General features: G+C 49.1%; 1 protein-coding gene across 3 annotated transcripts in view; it reads right to left on the bottom strand.

Annotated features, from left to right (window-relative positions):
* SAP30BP (SAP30 binding protein) overlaps positions 1-27326 on the bottom strand; it is a 36714-nt gene that overhangs the window by 6758 nt on the left and 2630 nt on the right. Inside the window, exons 3-6 of one of the 3 annotated variants that reach the window (XM_077754572.1) lie at positions 25281-25328; positions 7886-7994; positions 7254-7298; positions 1514-1602 (exon numbers count right to left, since the gene is read on the bottom strand). In XM_077754572.1, the coding sequence (XP_077610698.1) occupies positions 1514-1602; positions 7254-7298; positions 7886-7994; positions 25281-25328 (291 nt within the window). The remainder of the gene's footprint in view (positions 1-1513; positions 1603-7253; positions 7299-7885; positions 7995-25280; positions 25329-27326) is intronic. The other 2 variants (XM_077754578.1, XM_077754584.1) reach the window with 2 other exon arrangements.

The following is a 27326-nucleotide window of genomic DNA, read 5'->3' as shown; positions in this document are numbered from 1 at the left end:
TTAAAAAAAAAAAAAAAAGGCACATAACATTTTCTGGAGAGATGAAGGCTGTGCTATGAGACAGTACGATATTCGCAGGGGTCTCTCTGCGGGTATCATCTGAGTTGAGATCAAATGACCAGAAGGAGCGAGCATGTGCCAACTCGGGGAAAGAGGGGACAAGTGTCAAGAATGCATGAATGCTCCTGTGTCCCAGCAGTTAACTTTGAAGGAAAGGGTACGTGCAGGGTGTGCTGGTAAATGTTCAACAGCCAGCTGAGGGGTGGAAGGCGAGGAGGGGAAGAGTCAGGATCTACTGCATCTGCCAGTTTCTGTGGTATTCATTCTCTCATTGCTGGACCTAGGCCCGGGTGGGGGTGGGGGAGCATCACCGGCTCACAATGTGAGCCAGCTCCAGCCCCCCCACCGGCTATGTTCCTACAACACCCTCCCAGGATTCTGGAAAGTTGCAGAATTTCATCATTCTCGTCTTAGGCCATCCTACCCAAGACACAGGAGAAAGAGAGTTCCGGGTTCCCTATGCCCTGGGANTCAGGAGCATCTAAAAATGAGAAACACAACGAACCTGAGGGCTGAGCCGGCCGGCTGTCTCTGGCAGATCGCCAGACTGTCCTTGCAGGCTGTGGCTTGTTGCCTGGCAGGGAGGGGAGATGCTATCCTGGGGGGGAGGACAACTCAGCAAAGGGAGGAGACTTCTGGGAAAGGAAGAGAATGTGCTCGGTGCCCCTAGCGCCGACTCTGGCCCTGCCCAGCCAGCTGCATTCCATAGCCCCAGGTCCCCTTAGTCATCCATCCGTCAGGATGGTGCCATGGGCCTGTGGTGTGGCCGGAGGCACCAGCAGAATCTGTCAGATTAAAGGTAGAGCAGGTGGACCGGATGCCACTAGTGGGTAGGCCTGTCTGCCCTGTGTGGTCTGTGTCACAAAGTTCCACGTGCAGGAAACCCACGGAGGGACAAGGAGAAACAATCCCAGAGGCTGAAAAGGAGGTGCAAACCCCGGGGGCTCCCCTGAGGTCCTCCTCTCAAGGGAGTAACTGCACTAAATGCCTCTCTCCCTTGGATTTCAGAACCTCAGGCCGCGTCTGCCTGTGATGCTGTCAGACAAGCAGCTAGTGAACTGGTGCGTCAGAATCTTAGGCCCAGAAATGCTTGCGGTTTTGCGTTTCTCTGTCCTATTTATTTTACATTCTAATAGTCCCTCAGTTTCTTGGCAAAGTTCCCCACTGGCTCAGCTGGGTGGCACAGAAGGTACGTTATTTTCTCTGCCTTGCCATAGGACCTGAGTGCGACCTAGTGGTCCCAGCTGGAACGGCGCCAGGTGATGGGGCAGAGGGTGGCGGTGGGGACAGAGCAAACTCCTGACGGCGGGCTAAGAGAGGTAATCAGGACTGTAGGCTCCTGCCCATCTGGCTGCTTCTTTTACTGATGGTTCTTAAAATTGAACCAAAGCAGCCACTTTGACCCAGGCTTTCTCACCTACACTGGCCTCAAGTAGCCGAGCTCTGTACTTACTTGTAAGTGATTTGAACATCTGCCAGGTGGTTCAGGTGGGATCTTGATTTCATCGGGCGACATGTTCCGGACTCTTTCAGAGAAGGAGGCTGTGGGGGAACAGAGAGAAAAAATTCTGTGCATGTGGATGTCGGGGTGGTTGCAGCTGGGGGAAGGATTGGGGCCAGACACGAAGTTAAAAAAAAAAAAAAAAGGCACATAACATTTTCTGGAGAGATGAAGGCTGTGCTATGAGACAGTACGATATTCGCAGGGGTCTCTCTGCGGGTATCATCTGAGTTGAGATCAAATGACCAGAAGGAGCGAGCATGTGCCAACTCGGGGAAAGAGGGGACAAGTGTCAAGAATGCATGAATGCTCCTGTGTCCCAGCAGTTAACTTTGAAGGAAAGGGTACGTGCAGGGTGTGCTGGTAAATGTTCAACAGCCAGCTGAGGGGTGGAAGGCGAGGAGGGGAAGAGTCAGGATCTACTGCATCTGCCAGTTTCTGTGGTATTCATTCTCTCATTGCTGGACCTAGGCCCGGGTGGGGGTGGGGGAGCATCACCGGCTCACAATGTGAGCCAGCTCCAGCCCCCCCACCGGCTATGTTCCTACAACACCCTCCCAGGATTCTGGAAAGTTGCAGAATTTCATCATTCTCGTCTTAGGCCATCCTACCCAAGACACAGGAGAAAGAGAGTTCCGGGTTCCCTATGCCCTGGGACTCAAAGCATTCAAAACCGCCTTGCGAGTAAATATTTCAAAAATCACCTGCTGGTTATTAGCTTAGTCTTTTAAAAATAAACCTATCAACCTTCTTTTGTCCGCCGCCTGGTTCTTGGGAACAAAGGGCCTGATTCTGATGTGAAGAACCACCACTCCCAAGGGATAGCGCCCTCGGCGATCTGCCACTGCCCACCCAAGTTTCCCACTCTCCACGCTCCCTTCCCTGTGGCCTCTGGCCACCCCAGGCCCGCAGAGTGTGCTCTGGGTCACTCAGACAATGCACTGTTTGTCGAAGATTCTGTCTGTGCTCTCGAAAACATTCTCTCATGAAAAGGAGCATACAATGAGCGAACAGCAGGCGGAGTGGGGTGGGGCAGGATGAAGGGAAAGAATGAACAAACCAGCACTGATAACACCCAGCAAGTACTTACTGGGTACCCACTGTGTGCCAGGCCCTGGGCCAGACTATCTCTTAGCCCTGAGTGGCTGCCTGATGAGAACCTAGCACAGCCTTTGGTCTCTTTTCTCTCGGGGCTCGGTTAATATTTTCTTAGCAGATAAGGTGCTTTGATCTCCACTCAGAGCTGTGCTGTTACTACTAAGAACTCAGTGCTGAGAAGGGCTGAGGGTATGGCTCCGTGGGCTTTGCCAGTCTCAAGGCTGTGAAGCACCCTGTGCACCCTGAGGCTGGGGCGGAGCCTCATACGTGCTCCGCGTGGTCGGCAGTGGGTCCTCACTGGATGCCCCGAGAACAGAGCGCTAGGCGTGCCATTCTGAGTGAGGGCCAGCGGACCAAGGCGGGTTGACATGTCCTGCTGTGGACCGGGAACACCACTGCTGCCCAGGAGCAGTTTCCACCAGGGGACTACGTGCTCCTCTTTGCCCAGCACCTTCTGTCTCCTACCGCCGCCAGCGATGGTGGCACCCATTATCTGGCTAGAGTTCAATCTTGTCCTGGCTTCTCCCTCCTTCTCAGCCGGAGGCTCACGCAGGCCATGGGGGCCAGCTGAGAGTGGAATTAGCTGGGGTGAGCTGGTCCTCATTATTTCCGGAAGGCAAAAGCAAGGAAGGCCTGGGCAGGCTTTGGGCACAAGAAGGGGTGGAGAGTGTATGTGTGCATGTGACAAAAGACAAAGAATGCCCTTTGGCATTTGCCAGGAAAGCCTTTTGGAAAAACAGGGTGTGACACTGTTGCCACAGCAACCCAACCACACTAGGGCTCAAACAGTATAGAGTGTGGCAGGGAGGGAGAGCCCCTCCTGAGCTCCCGGGTTAGGAACAAAAGAATTCCTCCCAAGTAACTGGCAAGTGAAGGGATATAGTCAGAAAGTTAGATACACTTTTCCCACAGCTTCCAGGAGCCATCCTTCAGGGACTCTTTCCCTAAGTCCCAGGATGATCTAAAACAGAAGACATCAAACCCGTATATATGGTTATGTGGGCAGCCACAGGCCTCAGACCATCTTCCCAGGAAATCCATGGACAAATGTGTCTAGGCACTGGGGGCAGCTCTCGGGGTCTTCTGGGGGCATTCTGGAAGGGCAGCCGTACTCAGGATCTGAGAAGTCCACCTCGGTGATTCACTCCTGTGCGCACCCAAGCCAAAGAAGTCATGGTATCCGTGGCTGCCAGCTACGAATCTGAGCAGGACCAGCTAGTCAGCTGGGCTTACGTAATGGTGGGGACAGAAGTGCCTGGGGGTACCGTGGGGTGGGGCGGGGAGGCTCTCTAGTTCACCAGAGACATAGAGAACTTGACTGGATCGCCACCTCAGTTCCAGCCATGATGAGGGGGCATCAGTGGGGTGTGTGGAGGGGACAGACTGGGAAGGCGTGCTCAGGGCTGTCAGGTGGCCACAACGCTAGAGATGCCAGAGTCAGCTTCTCTGCTTTCATTTGCTCCATTAAACCTGGGGCCACCTTGGGGTGCCTGGGCGGCTCAGTCTGACTCTTGGTCTCAGCTCAGGTCATGATCTCACAGTTCATGAGTTTGAGCCCTCCATCGGGCTCTGGACTGACAGCGCAGAGCCTGCTTGGGATTCATTCTCTCCCTCTCTCTACCCCTTCCCTGCTCTCTCTCCCAAAATAAACTAAAAAAAAATAAATAAAAAATTAAGGGGTGCCTGGGTGGCTCAGTCAGTTAAGTGTCCAACTTCGGGTTTTGGGTCACAGGTCATGATCTCACTGCTCTGGAGTTCGAGCCCTGCGGTGGGCTCTGTGCTGACAGCTCAGGCCTGGAGCCTGCTTCGGATTCTGTGTCTGTCTTTCTGCTCCTCCCCTGCTTATGCTCTGTTTGTCTCTCTCTCAAATAGAAAATACACCCCCCCAATTTTTTAATTTTAATTACAAAAAAGAAAACAAAACCTGGGGCCACCTACATATATGAAAATACTTCCNGGGGGGGGGGTGTGCGGAGGAACCTGAGAGGTATTAACAGAAGTGCCGAGTTCAGGCAGAGCTCAACTACTACCTCCTCAGTGAGAAATCATAAGAGTAAACCAGACTACAAGGCTTTGATACCTACTGTGGTGAACGGATTCAACCATGGCAAAAATCCTCCAATAAAATAATGTATTTGACAATAAAACAAAACAATGGACATGTTCAATATCACAGAAAGATCTCAAAACATATGGGAAATGAAAGAAGCCAGACAAAAAATAAGATGGCAATTTCATTTCTATCAATGGTTCTCACCTGGAGGCAATTATGTTCCCCCCAACGCCCAAGGGGACATCAGGCCATGTCTAGAAACATTTTTCCTTGTCACGTGGCAGAGGGAAGGGAGTGCGACTGGCATCCTAAAGGCCGAGGATGCTAAAACACTGTGTAAAACACAGGCCAGGCCCCCACAACAGGGAATCACGCAGCCCCAAATGTCAATGGTGCCAAGGCTGAGAAATCCTGATCTTTACGAAATTCTAAAATAAGGCAAAACTGTAGTGAAGAAGGAACATCACTGTTTGCCGGAGAGCCAGGGAGAAAACTGTCTGCAAGGAGAGGGATAAACAAACATTTTGGAGCTAGTGAAGGAAATTAATTTTTTTAACAATAATTAAGTAATTAATTAATTTTTAAGTAAGCTCTAGGCCCAATGTGGGGCTTGAAGTCATGACTCCAAGATCAAGGGTCACAACTGCCCAAGCCAGCCAGGCACCCCTGGAGGGACAGAAGTGTTTTATGGGGCTTCTGGGGGGCTCAGTTGGTTAAGCTCCGACTTCAGCTTAGGTCATGATCTCACGGTTCATGGACTTGAGCCCTGCATCAGGCTCTCTGCTGTCAGCACAGAGCTGCTTCAGATCTTCTGCCCCTCCCTCTCTCGTACAAGCTCTTCTCTCTCTCAAAAATAAATATTAAAAAAAAACAAAAAAACTTTATAAAGAAGTGTTTAAAAAATTTTTTTTTAATGTTTATTTATTTTTGAGAGAGAGAGACAGAGTGTGAGTAGGGGAGGAGCAGAGAGAAAGGGAGACACAGAATCAGAAACAGGCTCCAGGCTCCATGCTGATAGCACAAAGCCCGATGCAGGGCTCAAACTCACAGTGAGATCATGACCCGAATGGAAGTTGGATGCTCAAATGACTGAGCCACCGAGGTGCCCCTGTACAGAAGGGTCTTACAGTGTGATTGTGATGGGGGCTGACATGACTACATGTATCTGTCAAAGTTGATCAAATAGCACCCTAAAAATTGACAAATCTTACCCATGTAAGTTATGCTTCAATAAAGCTATTTTCAAAAAGTGGCAAGGAAAGAAAAGGTGGAAGTTGGGTGAGAAATGGGGCGGAGGTGGCTGATGTGCCCCCCATTCCACTGCTCGGGCTCTCGGGTAGGCTGCCCTCTGACCACACAGCCCCCCTGCTCTCGTTTCTTGGTAGTTTATGGCAGGGACTGGTGAGATGGGGGAGGGAAGAGGAGACTAGGCCGGGGCCCACATGTGCCCCTGAGGATTAGCCACGCGGAGGAAGCCATGCTCTGCTTCCTCTGTCTGCAAAGCCAGCGGGCACATCCCCCACAGGGCCATTTTCTAAGCAGTGAACTCTGAGGTCTAGGAAAATTCTGGGTTTTATAGGATTTGAAAGACTCATACTGTATTCATCATACACACCACTCAGAGATAAAGGCAGAATCCCGTGGAGGGTCGAGGCTGCTTACCGCGGGCGCGTTCCTACCCACTCCTTCCCCAGAGAACAAACGTAAGGGGATAATTCTCATTCTTTCAGTTAGGAACGCAGGACAAGTCTCCACCTCCCATATCCTGTCAGAGGATCCTGTCCAAGAAAAGGACAGGCTGGAGGGGCTGCATGCCACAAAGCCTCCATCTGGAGGCACAGGGGAAGGTTCCGCAGGCCGCCTTTGAAGCAGGACCCATGCTTTGTGAAGATTAACGGAGCAGCCAGGGAGGGATGGTAACAGTCACCACACGGAGGGAGGGTCGCCCTCTCCGTGACGTTTGGACAGGCTCTGGCAGAGGTGTGACAAAGTCCATGACCAAACTGACAAGAGTCGAGGGGCTTTCTAAAAAAGGATTAAGAGACCAGAGTTAGCAGAGGGACTGGGATGACACGGGTGCCCTTTTTCAGAAACATAACTGCCTTGCCCCCCAGCCACAAAGCAGCTTGGACTCTGGGGCTGTGAGGCATGTTCCCTCCTGGGGACAGAGCAAAGTGCCAGCAGGGGCCACGTGTTTGCTTCTTGAGTACATGAATATGCCAGCAAGTGGGGAGGGGGCGTACCAGGACAGAGGACAAGCCTCGGGCGCAACGGAAAGAGCTCGCAGCTGAAAGGGGCCCTAAATCCATCTTGAAAACATTGGCAACTGACCAAAGCCCAGTGAAACGCACCATGAATATGATTTTCAAAGAAGAATTGTTCCCTGGGTGTCTTACTCAGACATCTTAGGAAATGCCACAGGCCCTGAGAGCACATGGAGAGACAAGGGGAGAAGCCCCACCCCACGCACTGGCAGGCCCAGCATGCCCATGGCCAGAAGCCAGTTCGCTCTGCCTCCGAGGCTGCCCCTGGGGTACTCACCAACTAATTCCTGAGGATCCCGCTTTTCTACTTCTGGGTTATCCTGCAAAAGAAAAATAAATACAAAGAGGTAAGCCCCGGGGCTCCTGATCCACGGTTACTTTCTTCACTGAAACCACTCAGGATTTTAAGGGAGGAGAAAAGGTAAACACAACACAAAGAACCTAAGAGTGAGCAGATGCTTTGGGGGCCTTCTGGGACCCCTGAACCTCCTAATCCCCAGAGTAGCCAGGATCCTCTAGATGCCTGCTTCAGGCTCTCCTCCAGGGCCCCCGGCAGGGACCGATATCCACCAATGCCAAGGAGAGCAAATGCCAGCCATCCGTCACCTGCACACCAGGACCTTGCCCGCTGTCTCCCTTGGGGCCTGGTCAGCCATCCCAGGACACCACCACCCCTACCCGGTACACAGGAAGCGAGAGGTGGCAGCTCTGTTTAACATGAGAATCCCAAGACTAAAACACAAAAGACTATCTGCTTTAGAGATTTTTCTTACTTTTAGTTTAAGCAAAAAAGGGAGACCTTATCCTAATGGGGTGGCTCCCAGAACCCCGGGGCAGGGTTGTACTGGGCCTTTAACAAGGGACTGAACCAGGCCCCCAGAGAGGCCCTAGCACGGAGGCAGCTCCTCTCTTGGCTCGTTACAACGGCTACATCTCTCTCCGAAGAGAAGCTTTCTCTGATCCTAGTGCAAACAACTCCCACTCCTACGGGTCCGTCAGTGCTGGCCGAGTGCAGAGACTTATGAGCAAAGGTTTCTTATCAGGCGTTTTGCTAGACCTGCTCTGTATTTCACTGCTCAGAGTAAGTGCTTCATTTAAACCAGCTCAACCTGGAGAAGGGCAAGGTCCCAGCCTCTGAAACAACCCTGGGCACAGCGGGGAGCAAAGGCTTCCCGAGTCCACTGTCCCCGATGTCCGACGGCAACAACATACCTGTCTTCCCCATCTCTGGGGAAGCCCGGCCCCTCACACACGCTCAGACCGGGGGCCTCAAGCGCACGACATGCTAATGATCACAGTGGTAGGAACTGCGCTCGGAGGGAGCTGTTGGACCTCACTTCTTTCCCCTTCGGTTGGTGGGGGAGGAGGTACGACGGTAACGACTCTGGAACCAAAGGGGCACGTGGACACAGCTACGGGGCTCTGGGTACTCCACTTCCGGGAAGAAATGTTACAGCAAATTAACATTTCAGAAAGGAAGATGCCAGAAGCCCTCCCACGCGATGGCTCTGTGCTAAGAGCGGGAGTTCTTAGCCCCCTTCCCCTAAAGTCCTTTCTGGTTCTGGGAAAGGCCCAAACCCCCTCGCTCTTCTGAACACTGCAGCTATTCATTCGACTGAAGCGGGCATAACGTCCAGGCCAGGCTGCTTAGCAACCTGTCTCCTCCAGCTCCCCGCCCCCTGCCAGTCAGGTGGGTGAAGAGGAGGCAGGCCCGAGCTAGGGAACGGAAGGGTTGGGAGGCCGCCTGGAGGACTGCCATGCCGAATTCAGGTTGGTCATCAATCAGCTGCTCTCCAGAGAGCGCCCGTCTCCAGGGGCCCCACAACAATCCCTTTGTAGCAGTGACTCAGGAGGAGCCGGTGTTAAAAGAGTGTGGCAGCAACAAAACGTGGGGCTGTAAAAGGTCCTTAAATTTTCCCTCCAGGGGACAGCTTTCTGGGTACTAATTGTGGGAAAACATCAGTTGGGTACATCCTAGCTCCCCTTCGTGGCCAGTTGGCTGGTCATCCAAGGACTGACCATTAACTATTCAAAGGCTCCCTGGGGGCTCCTTCCCAAAGCACCGCAGGGCGCCAGCTCTCCAATGGCCCGAGGAAGGAGGCACGCTATCCACGCTATCCACGTGGGAATGCTACCAGGTCCCCTCCAGAAGCACAGGAAGTTGGTCACCAAACATGCAGCGTCTCTTCTAAGAGGAAAATACTTGTTTACCCAAAGGCTCCTTGGGCAGGGCGAAAGGCTGTGAGCCACCTCGGCCTCCTAAGCTTGTGCCCCCAGCGGTGGGAGGGGCAGGGATTCCCGCATTTCACAAGGTCCCTGCCTGGCTGAGCTGAGGCTGCTTCAGCAGGTCTCAGGGAGAAAAGCAGAGATGGAACAAAGTCACCAACAGGCAGGTGTCCCCTCATTTCTCAGACTTTCTTTTTTTGGCTTAGTTCCTCATTCCTCAAATGGATCATTCTACACAAACACAAAAAGGGATAAAGTTGACAATTGGTTTCAACTTGCCAACTAGTCTAGTCTCTTGCTTTTTTAACATTACACCACGCATGCGCGCACGGACACACACGTACACAATGGGGTGTGTCCAGGGTGTACCAGGAGCCCCACTGGAGCTACGGACTCTTACTCAACCCCAGACCCAACATCCCCAGGGACCACCCCCTCCCCACAGCGGAATGTAGCTCCACGATCCCTCCAAGCCAAGAGCCAACCTACGAACCATCGATCCAACTCCAAGTGCAAGATTCTCTGGCCTTAAGAGAATCCAGTTTATAAAGTGACAACATACATGAGCCACCACAGCCTGGAAGCCATATAGTTCTGCACAGAGTTCTCCTGGAAAGACTTTGGAATGTGTGGCTAGTCAGATGCCTCCTCCACGTCACAGACACTGGTGGGACTCCTCAGGCCCCAGACACTGAAACCGTGGGAGTCTGTGCCTCCTGGTGGCCACACCTTGTTAGGCCTTAGAATATAATCAATTCTTCTGTCCTCAGACACAAATAAGCTGGGTTTGAGCCTGCTGAGCTCCTGGTGCTCCTGGTGTGTCACGGTGCAAAGGTGCCCCCAAAGAAGAAAGTCAACAAGCCAGGTTCTTCTGGATCCTAAAGCGGTTTGACCCCACATCCTGCCCTGAGCATGAGAAGGAGATTTGATTATGCTCCACAATAAAGGGCCTGGAGCCACAGATCTATCACGTGTTCTTCAGAGAGGATGATTCCAGAACTTCAAACAAAGCTGAAGAAAGGTCAGTAAGGAAGGAGAGCTGGGGTGTTGGGTGAGACCATTGAGGATGGCTATCAAATACCCTAAAGATGCATACATCCCAGGACCATTTACGCTCATTTGTGTCCATCGGAGGCAAGTTTCATCCAATCAAAGCAGCCTTGGGGGAAGACAGGACCAGGGGCGGAGCGTGGTCCACACTCAAGATGAAGACCCAGAGAGACACCCTTCTGTCAGACATGCCGTACATCCCAGCAATTCGGCACAAAATGAACCAAGCACCCGTGGCAGCCAGCCAAGAAAACCATTTGATGAAGTGTTTAATATGACAGAGCCAAAGAGAGAGATGGAAGGTTCACATTATTAAACTGCCAGGGGTTCAAGACACTGGTTTTAAAGTCAGCTCTAAGTTCTCATTATGCTCTTAAGGAGGCAGGAAGGGAAGAGTTAGGCCACAAGGAAAAAAACAACAAGAAACCACTGTTCCTTTTCTTCCCCCAAAGCGGTGTTTTGGAACGCACAGGGGGTGTCTGTCTTGACTTGTATGAATCCATCCCTCTGGCCTCCAGGTGGATATTCTCAGTTGGTTAAAGTCATGAACTCAGCCAGATCTACGCACCAGACTGTAGTCTGAGTCAGCTGGGTGGCAGGGAACTCACAGCCCAGAGACCCGGACAGCCCTGGCGCAGGACATGGTGGCCCCCAGGCACAGCAGGCCAAGGGCTTTCCCCCCAGTTCACTAGGCAGGCGAAAACAAAGCATCTCACCTAGCGGTTCCTGGGAGAAAAGACCAGGTAAACCACTTTGGCTCTCCAGTTCAAGTCCAAGTAAGACACAAGGGAAAATGAAACAGATGCACCGCTTCTGAAGAAGCCAAGGGAGACCATGGGAAAGGCAGGAAAGGAGTGCTGAGCTGGTCAAAGAAACAAATGCTGAGGCAAGGCCTCCCATCCCGACTGTCCGCACCCCTGCAGCCTCCCCAGGGCACAGGGCATGGCCGGCCAGGGACGGCCCTGAAGAACAGTGATCTGAACCTGCCAATTTTGGTTCCTTGATCAATCGTGTCTGAGACCCGTAAGAGTGCAGCAGCCACAACAGGGGCCTCTTACTCAGAGACTGTAGAGCCTGGAATGTGGTCCCCCCTGCAGAGAATACAAAAAAGTCCAACCATCCAGAAACTATGACTAGAGTGGAGGAAGGAAGTAGGAACAATATGGCTCCATGACGTGGGATAAGCTCCCATCCGAGCTGGGAGGGTTTGCTCAGCAGACAAGAACCGGATCCGGGTAGAGAGAACAGAGGTTTCTTTACAGCCAGCAACACTACACTAATCCTTCCCCAGCCAGTCCCACCAAGCACGCTCAACGGTCCAGCGTCAATCTGGAGACAAAGCAATGTGGCCTCCAGCAGCCGGATTCGGCCAAATCTAAATGTTGCTTTTCTTGCCCCAGCTTTGGGAGTACTGGGCACAGAAAGAGTACTCTGAACCGAGGGCAGACGGCAGCCTCTCCGTGCTGCTGGGGGAAGAACGCTACAGACTAAGCTTTCTGATAGATGATGTAATCCTACAGTTTAAAAGCAGGTGGCAGATTAGTAAAACAATGCCTTCTAAATCTTCTATTCTCTCAGACCTGGCACTGCCCAAGTAGTTATTAAGTCCTCGTGAGATCTCACTTAAAAATGACTCCTCACCTCACTGGGGCGCCTGGGTGGTTCAGTCAGTTAAGTGTCTGACTCTTGATTTCAGTTTAGGTCATGATCTCTTGATTCGGGAGTTCGAGCCCTGCAGCAGGCTCTGGGACCTCTCTTTCTCCTTCCCTCTCTGCCTTTCTATCTTAGAATAAATAAAACTTAAAAAAAAAAAAGACTCCTCACGGTGGCCTGAGGCCCTGGGAGGACTCGCAGCGGCCCTTTCAGCCCCTCCTCCTCCTAGCACGGAGCTGCAGCAGGGCCCAGGTAAAGCCCCTCCTCGGAACACCTCCTCTGCACTGTTGCTGAAAGTAATTCCTATTCAGACCTCAGTCCTCGGACCATGGAAGCCTTCATCTGCCCCACCCCCACCGGGTCAATGAGGACCTTGCTCTATTCTGGGCTCTTACTCACTGTCTTAGTTATCACTGTGTTCCTAGCACCTGCAGGTTAGTGCCCTGCCCACAACAGGTGCTCAAACATTGCTTAAACACTGATGAAATTGTGTGTGTGTGCACGCACGCGCGTGCGCGCGCGCACACACACACACACGCAGATGTACCCAGAGACACTCTCTTTTCTAAGTGGCCAGTGGTCCATTCTTCAGCCCAGGTTAGCTGTCCCACAGCGACCTGTAGCTGCATCCCTATCCCCCCCAGACTGCAGACAGTCAGGCTCACAGTCAATTCCTACATGCAACTCAATGTCAGAAAGGAGGCAGCGGGAGAGGACCTAAGAAGGGGCCAGACTTGGGATACAAGGCTGATGACAGGGAAGGAAGAAGGGGGTGGGGGCATCAATACTGAATTAAATTAAAAAACCCTTAAACCTAGCTTGTCGCTCCCAATCCTGAAACAAAAAGACAGAATTACTGTATAGTCTGTTTATTTGTTCCACAAACAATTTACTGAGCCTTTATTACGTACCAGGCAATGGGCCAAATACTGGGGATATGATGTGAACACAACTCAATCTTGGGGAGAAATCCTGGGTGTTCTGCTAAGTACTTTAATCCCAAGGCTCAGCAGAAGTCACCGGACTTCACACTGCAAGGAGATGGCCTTCCACGGCCCAGATGCCCAGCGTCTGTGCCCTGTTTTACGGCCCCACACTGGGGAGCCTTCGAGAAAGCCCGTCACCAGCACATTTCCTTTAGATGTATCCTGTCAGCCAGGACTGGGTCACTGCCACGGACACTGCCTACTTGGGGATGGAGATGCTCAATTTATCAGAAAAATGGGCAGCAGTTGGTGGGATCACTTTGGATCCAACAGACTCCCCTCCACTGCCGGCTCACTGCTGGGAAGACTCAGTTCCCCAAGCAGAGGTTTCTACAGGAAAGGGTGAAACAGGCATCCGCTCAGACAAATGAAGCCAGCTCTAGAACTGGCCTTGTAGACCGAAGAAAAGAGGAAATAGTTTCTTCTGAAACATCGAGCTCAACAAGGACGACACTGCTGTGTGGTGCGACTCTCTGCCACGTGCCGCCAACCAGACTTCAACGTAAATGCAAGGCTCTGGCCAGGAGCCAGTTCCAAAGGGCGGCCTCTGCTATCTGAGTATTCCCAGTGTGATCTCACATTTGATTCAAGACATGGGAAGATTCTGAAGTTTTTGAAAGTTGTAGATGTTCAGAGAGGGTCATTCCATTCCTGTCTTATACCTGGGTATCTGGGAAGGCTGTGTTTAGGTACAGAGGTCACCTCACATCAAGACTTTGGATTAAGCCTACAGTGGTGGGCCAGGATGCACTATTTTCTTAAAGGTTTTCCACAAAAACAGCGTCACTATGCTTCAGGTCGTTACTTGGGGGCAGGGGTGGGAGGACTTGGAGGCAGCCAGGACAAAGGGAAACAGCTCTGTGAGGCTGGGGACAGAAAAGTGAAGTCTTTGTGGCACATAACTCAACGCGGCCACCAAATCACAACAGCATTACCCTACTTGAGAGGTCAGCGGCCAAACTGAGGTGTTAGATTAAGATATAAGGCAAAAGTAACTGAGATACCAGAAAGCCAGGAGATTAGAAATGCAAACTGGGTGCTACCTCTACACTGGCGGGAAGAGAAATGAATGATCTATGGGGCCAAAAGGAAAGCCAGTATCTTCAAGGCACCGCTTAGAAAAAATGCACCTAACTCCAAAGTCAGGAAGGCAAATGAGCAAAACTCTACCGAACACTGAACCCACAAACTGCACAGCAGTACTTCCTTGTACTTCTACAAGGATTAGAACACAGAAGGGAGGTGGCAAGTACTGGATCCCGAAGGACGGGCAGCTTGGTTTCTGCATCATAGAATTTTTTAAAAAAAGATAAATCCTGCCTAGGGAAGGAGACACCCAGCCACACCTCGGTTAGTAATCCGTGGCATCTGGGCCCGAAGGGGAGAATGGTGTTGGGGCTTGCACAGCCGAAGGCAGGCCGACTGGGCATGCGTGGCTGCAGAACCACAAGGAATGGGGTGAGGCTGCCGGGAGTCTGAGCTGCGGGTGACTAGGAGCAAGGGCGGTCAGGAGGGCCCTGCTGGCAGTCCGGGGGAGCCAGGAGGGGGGACACAGGGAGAATAATGGTGGTTCCCCTCCGCCTGAGGTCCCCTTTCTACCAGCAGTGTTCAGTTTAAGATGTAGCCAGGCCTTCTTTGGAAGGCGGCTCGACAAAGGACCTAGCTTGGAATCCTTTCAATCTGGACAACAAAGGAACTACTTCCAGAGCGTGCACCCTGCCCCTCTCCCAATCTGTCAGGTCACACCACTTAGAACCACAGACCCAGCTGGGAGTGTGTGTCGGGGGGTGTTCTCCTCGGCATGGAAACTCCGTGTCTCCCACCTGTGCAAGGGCAACCCTGGCCCGAGTAAAGGCGAGGCCTAAAGAAGGCCATTTAGCCATTCATTGTGGTGAGAGCAACGAAAGTGAAATGTTAAGAAGGCTTGAGCATTTTCAACAGTTCAAAGGTCACATTACAACTTGCAGCAAGAAGAGTGGATGGCTCACAATCCAGCAATGGTCAAGGGCCATTTCCTTCTTTGGTCCCGGGTGAGTCATGCTGTAGCCTCCCCCCATCCCGCTAATCAGCACTCAAAAGGATCATGGGGGACAGGAGGCAGAACATGGGAGAAGGTAGGATAACAAAACCAAGCCGGAGGTACCAAGTACATATTCTCCCTCCCACACCCTAGACAACAGCACTTGTTAAAACTAACATACATTTTCCAAATCTCCTAATAACCCCACGAGGCAGACATTATTATTCCCATCTTACAGATCACTAAACCGAGGCAAAGTACACCGAAGCAGCTTCTCGCCCAGGAAGTGGCCATGCTGGGACCCAAACCCAAGTCGGCCTGACTCTAAAGCCTAGTCATAACCACGCCCTAACTTCTGATCTCCTTCTAGACTAAGAGGCGGCAGATAATGACAGTTTCTAGGAAGCCTTTGGCTCAACCACAGGGGAAGCCAACATCAAAGACCAAGGAGGAAAAATATCTCTTCAGTGATGACTCTGGAGCAGGTCACAGAGCAAAGGAAGTGTTAGGCTCTCAACTTAAGGGGAAGACAGCCAGAAGTATTACCTTTTAACTGTAACGACTGGGGCAACAGCTCAAGAGGTCCCAGTGCTCCAGTGAGTAATGCCTGAGTTGATAGGAATGGAATGGCTGGTCCTGAAAACTTAATCACATAACCAAGTGGGTGCCTCCACCCTTGTCCTCAGCCCTAGAAACTTCCTGGGTGCTTACAGAAGGAATGCTGCCAAATCCTGACTGCTCCTAAGCCCTTGTCCCTTACTGGGTGAACAATCTCGGGGACTGTAATGGGAACTCAAGTTTTAAAGAATGAGTTGTGTCTTCTGACCCACGTAAAGAGCACAGCATGTGTTTTGTACACCAGTCTAACTGGAAAGAAAGTGCCGACATGGTGTTATATTTGAATAACAGCTATAAAACTAAACACATTTTTTGCTACTATAATGTACTAATTCTTGTCTGTATTTGAGCTAGCTCCTACGATAAGAGCAACAAGAATTGATGTGAAAAAGTGTGCTGATGGGGTGCCTGGGATGGCTCAGTCGGTTAAGCTGCCAACTTCAGCTCAGGTCACGATCTCGCGGTTCATGAGTTCCAGCCCCGCGTCGGGCTCTGTGCTGACAGCTCAGAGCCTGGAGCCTGCTTCCGATTCTCTCTGCCCCTCACCTGCTCACACTGTCTCTCTCTCACGCTCCCTCTCAGAAGTAAATGAACGTTAAAAAAAAAGTGTGCTAATGACTGGTCTCACCTCTAGAAAAAAGTTGGTAGATGGCAATCTTTCCTTACCATTCACACTTAAAGGTATTTAGAAAATTACAAAAAGAAACAAAAAACCCTTTTTCTTATAGCAGTTTCACTGAGATATAACTCACATCTGACACAATTCTTAAGTCTTTAAACTTTAAAAAAAATTTTTTTTTAACATTTATTTATTTTTGAGAGAGGAAGCATGCATACACAAGGAGAGGGGTAGAGAGAGGGAGACAGAGGATCTGAAGCAAGCTTTGTGCTGTGAGTGAATAGCCCCATGGGGGCTTGAACTCACAAACGGACTATGGGATTATGACCTGAGCCCAAATCGAGAGTTGGACGCTCAACCAACTGAGCCACCAAGACGCCCCTAAGTATTTAGCTTTTAACTTTGCACTTATGACCTGCTATTATAATTACTCAGACTGTAACAACACAGAAAACATCTCATATTCAGATAGAAACAAAATATGTACGCTCTCACATAGGCAAACACAAAAAGACGGAAGAATGAAAATGGGACACCCTGTTAGAGGACTGTGCAATTAGAGGATCTTTTTTTCCAAAATACTCAATTCTTGCTGTTATAATAATTTGACAATAAAAACAAAACTCTGATAAGAGAACCACCAGAAAAACAGTACCATGTAACTCTTTCCTTGTCAGAGACCTCTGAGAAAAAGCCCACGTTTATGCTCTAACAGATACCCTTTGCTGTACCATCCTGAAAAATAATTCTCAGTAGAACATTCCACGAGTGGGGGTTCTCCCGAAGTTCACCCAGCAAAGGCACACGCAGATCCGCGTGTGAAGGCTAGGAAGGGACTTTACCACACCTCACGAGCCGCCCCTCTGAAGTGTCCTTCATGATGAGCAGAACCCCACACTGCTTGCTTAAGAAAAGCCCGAGCCTCTCCCTCTCTGATTTCAAAGTCCTGAGGGTAGTGGGAATGTGCTCAAAGCCCAAATAGGAAACCTGTGCGCTGCAGCAATCAATCCTGCAGAAGCTGGCACACGTTCCAGAGCCTCTTTCCTCACATGGATGACAAAGAGAATCGAGGGTTTAATCGGAAGCACTGCCCACGTGCGATTGCTGGCAGGCTCCTGAAAGTAAGTTCTCGCTAAAATCAGCAGTCAGGTGCAAATTCCTCGGAAACATGCTCCATGGGCGGCATGGAGAACGCAGATGTAGGACTCTGAAGCCTGCAGAGACTACTAACAGTGCTGGGTAGGGGGGAGGCTGGAGAAGAGAAGCAGCGGGAGGTGACCGAGTCAGCTCTGTCCCGGGGCAAATCCTTCCTCTAGACTTCAAGCCAATTAGTAACACTTGGCGACCAAGACACTTGACCTTCTTAAGGGAATTCAAGTGTGTTACGTAGTCACCAAAGATGAGACCCGCTCACTGGGCTGAGCCAAGGCCTCTGGGGAAGGTAAGTGAGGGCCTCGTCCACTCGTCCACTGCTCTGGAACTCAGAGACAATCTACCAACCTAGTTCCCAAACTGCCAGCAAGGCACCCCAGGGTGTTGCAGCAAACTCACAAAGGTGCTCACAACCTGTAAAAGTTTCAACATCTATCTGATACCACACAGATTTATGTGTTCTTCCTTTCCAGGGGCTATCAAATTCTGAGGATTGTCATGTTGACTCTTTGGAGCTAACTGTNCAGAGTCTGGAGCCTGCTTCAGATTCTGTATCTCCCTCTCTCTCTGACCCTCCCCTGCTCACACTGTCTCTATCTCTCAGGAAAAAAAATTTTTTTTAATTTTTTAAAAATATAAAGATTTATTTGTAAGTAATCTCTACACCCAACATGGGGCTCCAACTCATAAACCAGAGATCAAGAGTCACATGCTCCACTGCCTGAGCCAGCCGGGGGCCCCTGGCCTAGGGGTTCTGGGAAAAATTGCCGAGACACGAAGGGTGCCATGGACTGAGAAAACATGGATGACACACAGGATGACAGCACCTGACCAGACTCAGTTTTTGCTAAAAAGGCCATGAAGTGCCAACGACTGCGCTTTAGATTGTGGAAGACACAGCCTTATGCCTCCTCTCGTCGCTGTCACATCACCTGGTAAAGGGGGCGTCAGTGACGAGCCGAGGGCAGCCGAAGCCACATGCCTGTGGTCCCACAGCTGGAGAGAAGGCCAAGCCTGTGCTCGACTCAGGTCTTCTGACTCAAGTCCACTAGCCTGGCTCGAAGGTGCGAACTCACATTTCTGCATGAACTTTGGGGTCGAAGAATCTTAAAAATGTTTTATCTTAACTAGGGCTAGGCACATCTTTTAAAAATTGCCGGAACCACGTCTCCCCCACCCGATGCCGCCTTCTTGACCCAGAGATGCTATTTTGTTTTGACAGATGTTTGCTCTTTGGGCCAAGAGGATTCTTTCTCTGGGTCAAAGCTGGGACTGCAACACCTCCAGGAGTATGGCCCTCCCAGTTAGCTGGCTGCGGACCGCTCCGGCTTTCCCGTGCCAGGTCATCAATGCCTGTGTTTGTTTTCAAAGGAAGGGTGTGTGAGAGACAGTAAGCCAGTGGAAATACCTTCATCCACAGGAACTGTGGGAGTGGGGAAAAAAATAAACAAGGGAAAACGTTCCAGGGCCGCCGAGGTAGAACACAGACAAAGGAGAGTGGGAAAAGGAAGCCCATATGCCAAGGGCAAACAGATGGAGGAAACACTTAAGCCATCTGGTACCCCTGTCCCTGCAGTAAAGAGCTGAACAGAGGTCTGCCACTTCTGCTCGGACTTTTTCTAGGACAGCAGTGCCACCTTCTGTCGAGTAGTCAGATCTGAGTCGGGTTGCTTACTGAGGAGGTAAGACCAGAAAATTGAAGTTAGAGGAAAAAACATGATGCAACAGAGTGCCAAAGCATTCTGCCTCCCGCAGAACACTCAGCCACCTTCTTTTCTCTCGTTAAGGGCAAACTCAGCAACCCAGAGTGCAATCCCTCCTCCTCAGGTGGATGGATCAGGACCAAAGGCTCTCTCTAGAAGTGAGTCTGTAGTTATCACTTCTCTTCTTTTTTAAATAGGCTTCACACCCAGTGCAGAGCCCAACACGGGGCTTGAACTCATGATCCTGAGATCAAGACCTGAGCTGATATTAAGAGCTGGATGCTTAACTGACTGAGCCACCCAGGTGCCCCTGGAGTTATCATTTCTTACTCAACCCCCAAATATGGACTTTGTGCTCAGAGGTAACCCCAAACGTCAGAGTGATAAAAATTAGGGCCATTCCTAGTCTTTGTACTCTACACTTATATTTTCTAAAGGCGGCAATTAGTTAGGGAACATTCAACTCTGCTTATCCATAATACCCAAGCCCTCTCCCAGGAACCTGTTTGGGGGGCTAGTCCAATCCCCAACCCCCAAATTTCGTTATGACATTCTTGATAAATGCTTTCTTAACAACTGTCTGAAAAAGGTCCAGAAACAGGGAGCTTACTACCCTCCCTATAAAGCAGCTCAACCCACGTATGGCCAGAGATGACAAAAAGGTCTTCATTATAGGAAGACAAACACATTCCTTTTAATTCTTCTGTAGGTTGCTTCAAGTTCAGCACATGGCTTCCACCTCCCAGATGACACCTCCTCCCTGGTTGGCTCTCCCAGCTCCTGAACCTTCCATGTGACGTGGTTTCCAGTCCCCTCACCTTTATATTGCTCTCCTCTGAGCGTACTCCAGTTTCAAACTGTGGAATTCGATATTCCCAAACAAGCCCAACGACAGGGTGACCAGCCTGGGAAGCAAGCATAGGTCATTGCAGCTAACGCTACTGAACACAGACACGCCAGACACTATTATGCTAATTATCTATTTATGCTTACTCAGTTAATTCACATAAAATAAGTGAGGTAGATTTTATTAAGATGCATAATTTTGGGGCACCTGGGTGGCTCAGTTGGTTAAGGGACCAACTCTTGATTTCGGTTCAGGTCATGATCTCATAGTTTGTGAGTTCAAGCCCCATGCTGGGCTCTGCACAGGCAGCACCAAGTCTGCTTTGGATTCTCTGTCTCCTTCTCTCTCTGCCCCTCCCTCACACACTCTCTCTCTCCAGAATAAATAAACATTAAAAAAAAAAAAAGCCTATTTCCCAGGTGACAAACTCTCAGGTTAAGGGATTTCTCCTAGGAGAGCTGGAATTCAGATTCAGGGCTCTGACTCCAGAACCTTCACTTCCACCCACCACGGGGGCTGTCTTGTCTTATTCTGGATTCTCTACCCCCCTCACTGCACCTCAAGGTCACTGACACTTACAGAGCAGTGAAAGCAGTCACCAAACAACTACTCAGTATTACCGACCCAAGATTCTGGCTTCTAAAGAACAGGGGTTCTCAAAGTTGCTCTAGGGACCCCCAGAGGTCTGTAAGGTCAAACCTGTTTTCCTAATACTAAGACATCGCTCACCTTTTTCACTGTGCTGGCGCTGGCAGGGGCAATGGTGGGTAAACTGCTGGCCCTTTAGAACCAATCGAGGCAGCTGCACTGAGTTTTAGAAGTAGGAATGCTCTCAGTTACCAAAACAGCCAATTTCACTTAAAAATACCCTTGGTGCTGGGGTGCCTGGGTGGCTCAGTCGGTTAAGCCTCTGACTTTGGCTCAGGTCATGACCTCACGGTTCCTGAGTTCAAGCCCCACATCAGGCGTTGTGCTATCAGGGCAGAGCCTGCCTCGGATCCTCCGTCCCCCTCTCTGCCCCTTCCCTGCTTGTTTTCTCCCTCTCTCTCAAAAATAAATAAAGTTATAAAATATATATATATATATATATATTCTGTGTGAAGGNTTTTTTTTTTTTTTTTTTTTGCATTTTCTGTGATGACATGAGAGGTCACATAAACACCTCATCTGCCCACTGAGGTCCAATGGTTACCTCAAGGGCAAGCACTTATGTGAGGGAGCTGTAAGTTGATCTAGTTGCTTTCTTCATGGAATGCCATTTTTACTTGAAAGAATGAATGACAGACAAACTATGGTTAGTCAGATTTGGGTAACTGGCAGACATTTTCGAAAGAAATGAAGCAATTCAAGATCTCAAGTAAAAACGAGCATCTTAGAAAATGTGTACTGCCCACTGTGAGCAGACAGCTTTCCAATACTTAACGGCTTGTCTGATGAGATGGGTAATGTCATTAACAAATATAACGCTTTGGATATTATAAGGCAAAATGCATCGCTGGAGCTCTGCATAACTCCGTGAACCACCATTTTCCAGATCCCCAGCGCCTGAGGATGTGTCAGTATGGGTAAAAGAGCCCTGCAGAGTGTGTGGCAGATCTGTGGATGTTAATAAAGCAAGGTCCAAAAAATTCACTGAGGTTTCACATCCCACAGTGCAACTAGTTTTTAGGAAACCTCTCCCTGTTGAGTTTTGATCGAGCATCAAAGAAGAAGATCCACAATCACCTAAAGGGCTATTAACATACTTGTCTTCGTTCCAGCGATCTGTGTGTGAAGCCAGGTTTTCTTCACCTACTTCAATCAAAACAACACACTGGATCAGACTGAATGCGGAAGCACTTAAGAGAACCCAGCTAGCTGTCCATGAGGCTGGATGTTAAGGAGACCCGCAAAAAGTCAAAACAATATCTGTCTTTGAGTTTGTGGATTCAATTTTTTCGGTTTCAGAAATAGTTTTTGTTTGTTTGTTAAAAAGTAACTTACCTTAACATGTAATGGGTTTAAATGTTATTTTATTTTCTTAAACTATTTTTGTTAATATTTATTTATTTTTGAGACAGAGAGAGACAGACTGTGAGCCAGGGAGGAGCAGAGAAAGAGGGAGACAGAATCCGAAGCAGGCTTCAGGCTCTGTCCTGTCAGCACAGAGCCCAACGCGGGGCTCGAACCCACAAACTGCGAGATCATGACCTGAGCCGAAGTCGGATGCTTAACTGACTGAGCCCCCCAGGCACCCCACAAATATTTATAATTTTAAAATAAGTTAAGGGGCGCCTGGGGGGCTCAGTCAGTTAAGCGTCTGACTTCGGCTCAGGTCGTGATCTCACTGCTCGTGGGTTCGAGCCCCACATTGGGTCCTGTGCTGACAGCTCAGAGCCTGGAGCCTGCTTCCGATTCCTCGTCTCCCTCTCTCTCTGCCCCTACCCCACTCTCAGTCTCTCTCTCATAAATGAATAAATGTTAAAAAAAAATTTATAAATATTTGGGACGCCTGGGTGGCTCAGTCAAGTGTCTAACTTTTGGTTTTGGTTCAGGTCATGATCTCACAATTCGTGACTTCGGGCCCTACATTGAGCTCTGCGTGGACAGCACGGAGCCTGCTTGGGATTTTGTCTCTCCCTGTCTGTCCTTCCCCCACTCGCTGCCTCTCTCAAAAATAAATAAACTTAAAAAATATTTAAAAATTTTCTCAATTTTAAATGAAGTGATGCTCTTTGGGATCCTCAGCTTTTAATTGTGTAAAGACACCAAAACGTTTTGAGAACTGCTGTAGTAAAAAATCAAAAGCAGATCTTATTTATTTATTTATTAATTATTTTTTAAAGTTTATTTTTGAGAGAGAGAGATCCCAAGGAGGCTCTGCACTAACAGTGCAGAGCCCCATGTGGGACTTGAACTCGCAAACTGTGTGATCATGACCTGAGCCAAAGTCAGACTTCCAACCGACTGAGCCACCCAGGCACCCCAAAAGCCAGATTTTAAAAAGCCAAGGCAGTGAGGTGCCTGGGGTGGGGAGTGGGGGTTGGTTAAATGTCTGAATCTTGATTTCGGCTCAGGTCATAATCTTACTGTTCGTAGGACTGAGCCCTATGTCGGGCTCTGCACTGACAGTGCAGAGTCTGCTTGGGATTCTTCCTCCTTCTCTCTCTCTGCCCCCTGCCACTCCCCTGCATGCACTCTCTCTCTCAAAATAAACTAAAAAAAAAAAAAAAAAAAAAAAAAAAAAAAAAAAAAAAAAAAAAAAAAAAAAAAAAAAAAAAAAAAAAAAAAAAAAAAGCCAAGGCAGAAAGGAGTGCCATCTGGTGGAAGAGACAGTTATGACACCACTCCATTTGCAAACAAAATAAATGACACCCCTAATCCACACTGATGACATCGCCTCTTAGAAACTTCACATACTTAAGGCAGAAATACTCAAAATTCAAGACGTGGAAGATAAAAATATTGTTAGAAGTCAATTAAGTATGCCAGGAAAGATCCAGAATAGAGGGAGGGTTGGGAGGGTTTTGAGGTCGAGGCCATGACCTCATGTCTTGAGGTCTGACGACAGTTCTGGCAAGAGAGGAAGCCAATGTCAGGACGAAGGCGTGGGGAGCCCAGAAGACTCCTGCTGGGGACAGTTTCTAGTCCTTGGAGAGGCCACATCACTCAAAAGTTTTGGACTTGAGGATCTCTGAATGGGAGGGCTGTCTGACCCCTTCCACACTCAGCCTCCAAAAGAACTACATCAAGTTACTGGGAGGCTAGAATGTTCTGTCCTCTGAGGGCTGGCTCCGCAAGAACAAAGACTGTTCCAGAAAACTTTTCATTCCACAACCAGACTCAAAGTTCAAATGACTGAATGAAATACAGTAAAGCACATCAGTCAAAGGGTCAAGTATAAATGTGTCTTTCCAGCCTTCATGTGGTTCCAAGAAAGGCTGAGCACAGGACACATCCACAAGCTTCCCAATTCTGTCCCTCTCGCCCCCAGGCCCGGCTGTTCTTCCTCATTCCCAGGGGATTTGCTGTTTATTCCAGAAAGGCTGACAGTAAACTACCCACACCTTTCTCTCCAGCCAACTTCCCCAGGGGGCCTTCGAGCCTTAGGCAAAGGCCAGCAACTGTACACATAAAGTCTCCAGGACTCATGAACCCTCCCTTCCCTCCACTCCAAAGCCCGAGCACTTGGCAGCTCCTCAGGTTTATTTCCTGCATGGGCTCTAAGGCCCACACACCCCAACTACTAAGAAGATTACTACTACTACTGGGCATTTTTCTTCTGCAAGCCCAGGCAGAGGTGTGGCCGCCCATGACCCAGGCCACAAGTCCACCCTCCTGCTCATAATGTTTGCGTGGGTTAAGCCTCGGTTCCTCACTTGGCACAGAAAGGAGTGGCATTTGCTGTGCCTAGGGCTCAAAATTTTCTTTCTTCTGCATGCTGATGCCCAAACTTCCTTTCCTGGTGAAATGTGTTATCTGCATCCCCCACAACCTTTCACGGGTTTATTCCAATGGTCGCACACAGTTCTATCCAAACACAGAATAAGCTCAAATTTGGAACCGTATTTTCGGATATACTATTGTTTTGATTATAATTTGGTACAATTTTCCAGAGTTCTTCTATGTCGCCTTGAAAGCTTCAGCTGGTTTCAAAGCAGTTTTTAATCACAAAAGTTGGCCCATATTCCCCAGGCCTAGAAGGATGGAATTAAGACTTCCTCTTAGAAAAAGAAACGTTTCCTAAAGAAAGCATCCTTAATAGGCACAGTTATACTGACACCCAGGGCACAGTAGAGCAAACCTACTCTACTGTGGCACAGGGCAGGGGGAGTAGGGGGTCTTAACCATCATCACAATAGGTCAGGGAGCATGACCGGAAATGCCACTAATGACTCTTGGCTGCTAGTGGGAGAGAACTATCGAGGAATGGCTACGCCGTTTCAGAAAGACCACTCTGCTTACCCAAAAGTGGATGGGCATGAGCTGGAGGGAGTAAGAATTAGGTGCAGCTTCTCCAACAGCTGGGGAGACCTCACTTTGACCCTCTTGTGGCCCTTCCTCACTTCTAGACGACTAAAAAGTACAAAAGGCAGCCCTTAGGGCTTCCTGACTCTAGAAACATTCCCACATCTAATGTGGAGGGGCAGTGACCCCGCCAAGCCCTCCTGGCTGCAGGTCACCCGCAAGCTGCCATACTCAGCCAGGCATCTTGCCTTTCTAGTCTAGAGATACGGCACTATCCGCACTTCTGGAAACCCGAACTGCTCAGGACTTCCTCATTCCATGGTGACCTCCAGGCTTCTTTAGAAAGCCAGTTTCATTCTGGAAAATTCACAGGTGGTTGCGGGGCGTGTTAGTGGGACCAACCTTGACCAGACAGGAACTGAGCCATAACGTTACAATGCCTTGTTCACATCCAGCCACCCCACCACAGCCAACACCAAATACCTTTGGGTCATCAGCCTCAGGTTTTTCAGTCTCTGAATCGTCATCTTCCTACAAGACAAAGAATTTAGAGGATTAAGCTTAAAGGAGTGGGCCTGAGGGTTCTCACATGCATAACTAGGGGCTGGAACAACTTACCCAGCCTGGGCCATCCCACCGAGAACCCTCCCCTGGCCTATGACCCAGAACTAGAGAAAGAGCAGGGGAGAAGGAGATGTTCGGGGTGGGGTAGGGGAGGACATTAGCAGCTCAAAGTCGTTACTCCAGCAGTGCCACAGTGTCTACAGCGATGAAAATGCCTGAGATTAAAAATCACATATATAAAAATGGAAGAAGACGGTCATGTTTCAGAAAAGAATAAGACCAGGCCCCACAGGCTAAGAAGGGCATAGCGTTTCCAGTGAAATATCAATTATTTAAAACCAAGAACGTGAGCCTTTTTTCCTTCTTTGCCTTACATACACACATCGTTCACGGTCGGAGTGCCATGACGCACACACACCTACACCCTGGCACTCCAGCCCAGGGTCAGCCGCAGCTACATGAACAGCAGGAAGGTGGGCATCAAATGTCCAGGGCAAGTGACCCAGGAAAGGACTAAAGAGCAACACCCAGCCTTTCCTGGGTCTCAGCTGAGTAGGCCCTGCCTCCATCCGGGCTCTCCCAGAACTGCCACTGACCCATTCTCTCCAGTCTTGTTCCTGGTCCAAATGGCCAGCCTGACACAAAGCACCATGTGAACAAGGCATTCTCCAAAGTGTGCACTGGCCGCACATGACCTAGCCCGCCATTCCACTGAATGAGTGCCAGTGAAGGTCAACCACCAGCTACCCTATCAGGTAGCTACAGCCACGTCTGCTCCCAGAACACCCCGATGCACAAAAGCCTTTAACTTAACACCCAGGGGTAACAGGTAATTTTCATTTGAAATTGCTTTTTTCAATGGAGCTACACTTTGACCCAAACATTAAATAGTGCCCCAGCTGTTACCATAAACACCACCCGCAAGACTCAGACAAATTATACTGATGGGTTTGAGATTGAACTGTTCTGTCAGATGCCAGTAATCCCAAAGGCTTAAACGCAATCTCCATAAATTACTTAAAATGAAATCCGTCATGCCAATAATCAGAGAAGTAGCTCAGCCAAATACAATCACATTTTAGAATGTCTATATTATGATTTGATGAGAGGACTTCACTAGAATATGAAAGTGTAAATATGATGGAAATTCTAAGCAAAGCCCGTGTGCAACAATACTTCAGAAAGACATCATGCAAATTTACTAAAGAAAATGGTTATGGTGTTAAGCTGGTAAGTGTGCACGTAAGAAAGTCAGGAAAAAAAAACAATTGCAAAGCTTTTCTAAACAACTGTAGTCAATTCTGAATTATCAGCATTAATGGTGGGGCTAAGAGAATGACAATACCTTCCAAAAGAGCATCAAATACAATATGCATTTTTGTTTCATTAGAAAGTGTATGAACGCTAACATTTAAATATCAACGCATAGGAAAGCCTTCAAACGGATAATAAAGTACATTGTTTCAATTAACGGTGTTGCTACTAAATTCTATATTCAGATTTCACTTAGTATGCCTTTGTGCTAAGCACCCGCTTGAATCCTTGTTTTCTCTCCAAACTTTTTAAGTTCTGGATCCTGAGGTTCAGGTGATAGTGTATCAAAAGGCTTTCTGGTTCATTAAGACAGTTTTCTGTGTTGTCAGCGCACAACTCGATGTCAGGCAAGTTTTGTGCTCAAGAACCAAAGGCACTCTGATAAAAAGTGTCAAGTAAGATGTCAAGAAAGTTCAGAAGGATCAAACCAAAAATAAAAAACTAATTTTCCTTCCTAATCGTTTTAATAAGCTGAAAGATTTTAAACCAAGATTAAAGATGATACAGAGTTTTTTGTAGATATAAATATCAGTTAGGAGGAATGCGTTGTTACAAATGGAATAAATTATCTTAGCAAAGAAAATGAACATGAAACATTCATTGATACCTGGGTTAAATAGAGTAGTTTGGAATCCTCCCCCCCCCCCCACT

Source organism: Crocuta crocuta, unplaced genomic scaffold, assembly GCF_008692635.1.
Source record: "Crocuta crocuta isolate KB4526 unplaced genomic scaffold, BGI_CrCroc_1.0 scaffold50, whole genome shotgun sequence".
Classification (NCBI taxonomy): Eukaryota; Metazoa; Chordata; class Mammalia; order Carnivora; family Hyaenidae; genus Crocuta; species Crocuta crocuta.
The sequence above is the reverse complement of the archived record's forward strand: the minus strand, read 5'-3'. Positions and strand labels throughout refer to the sequence as shown.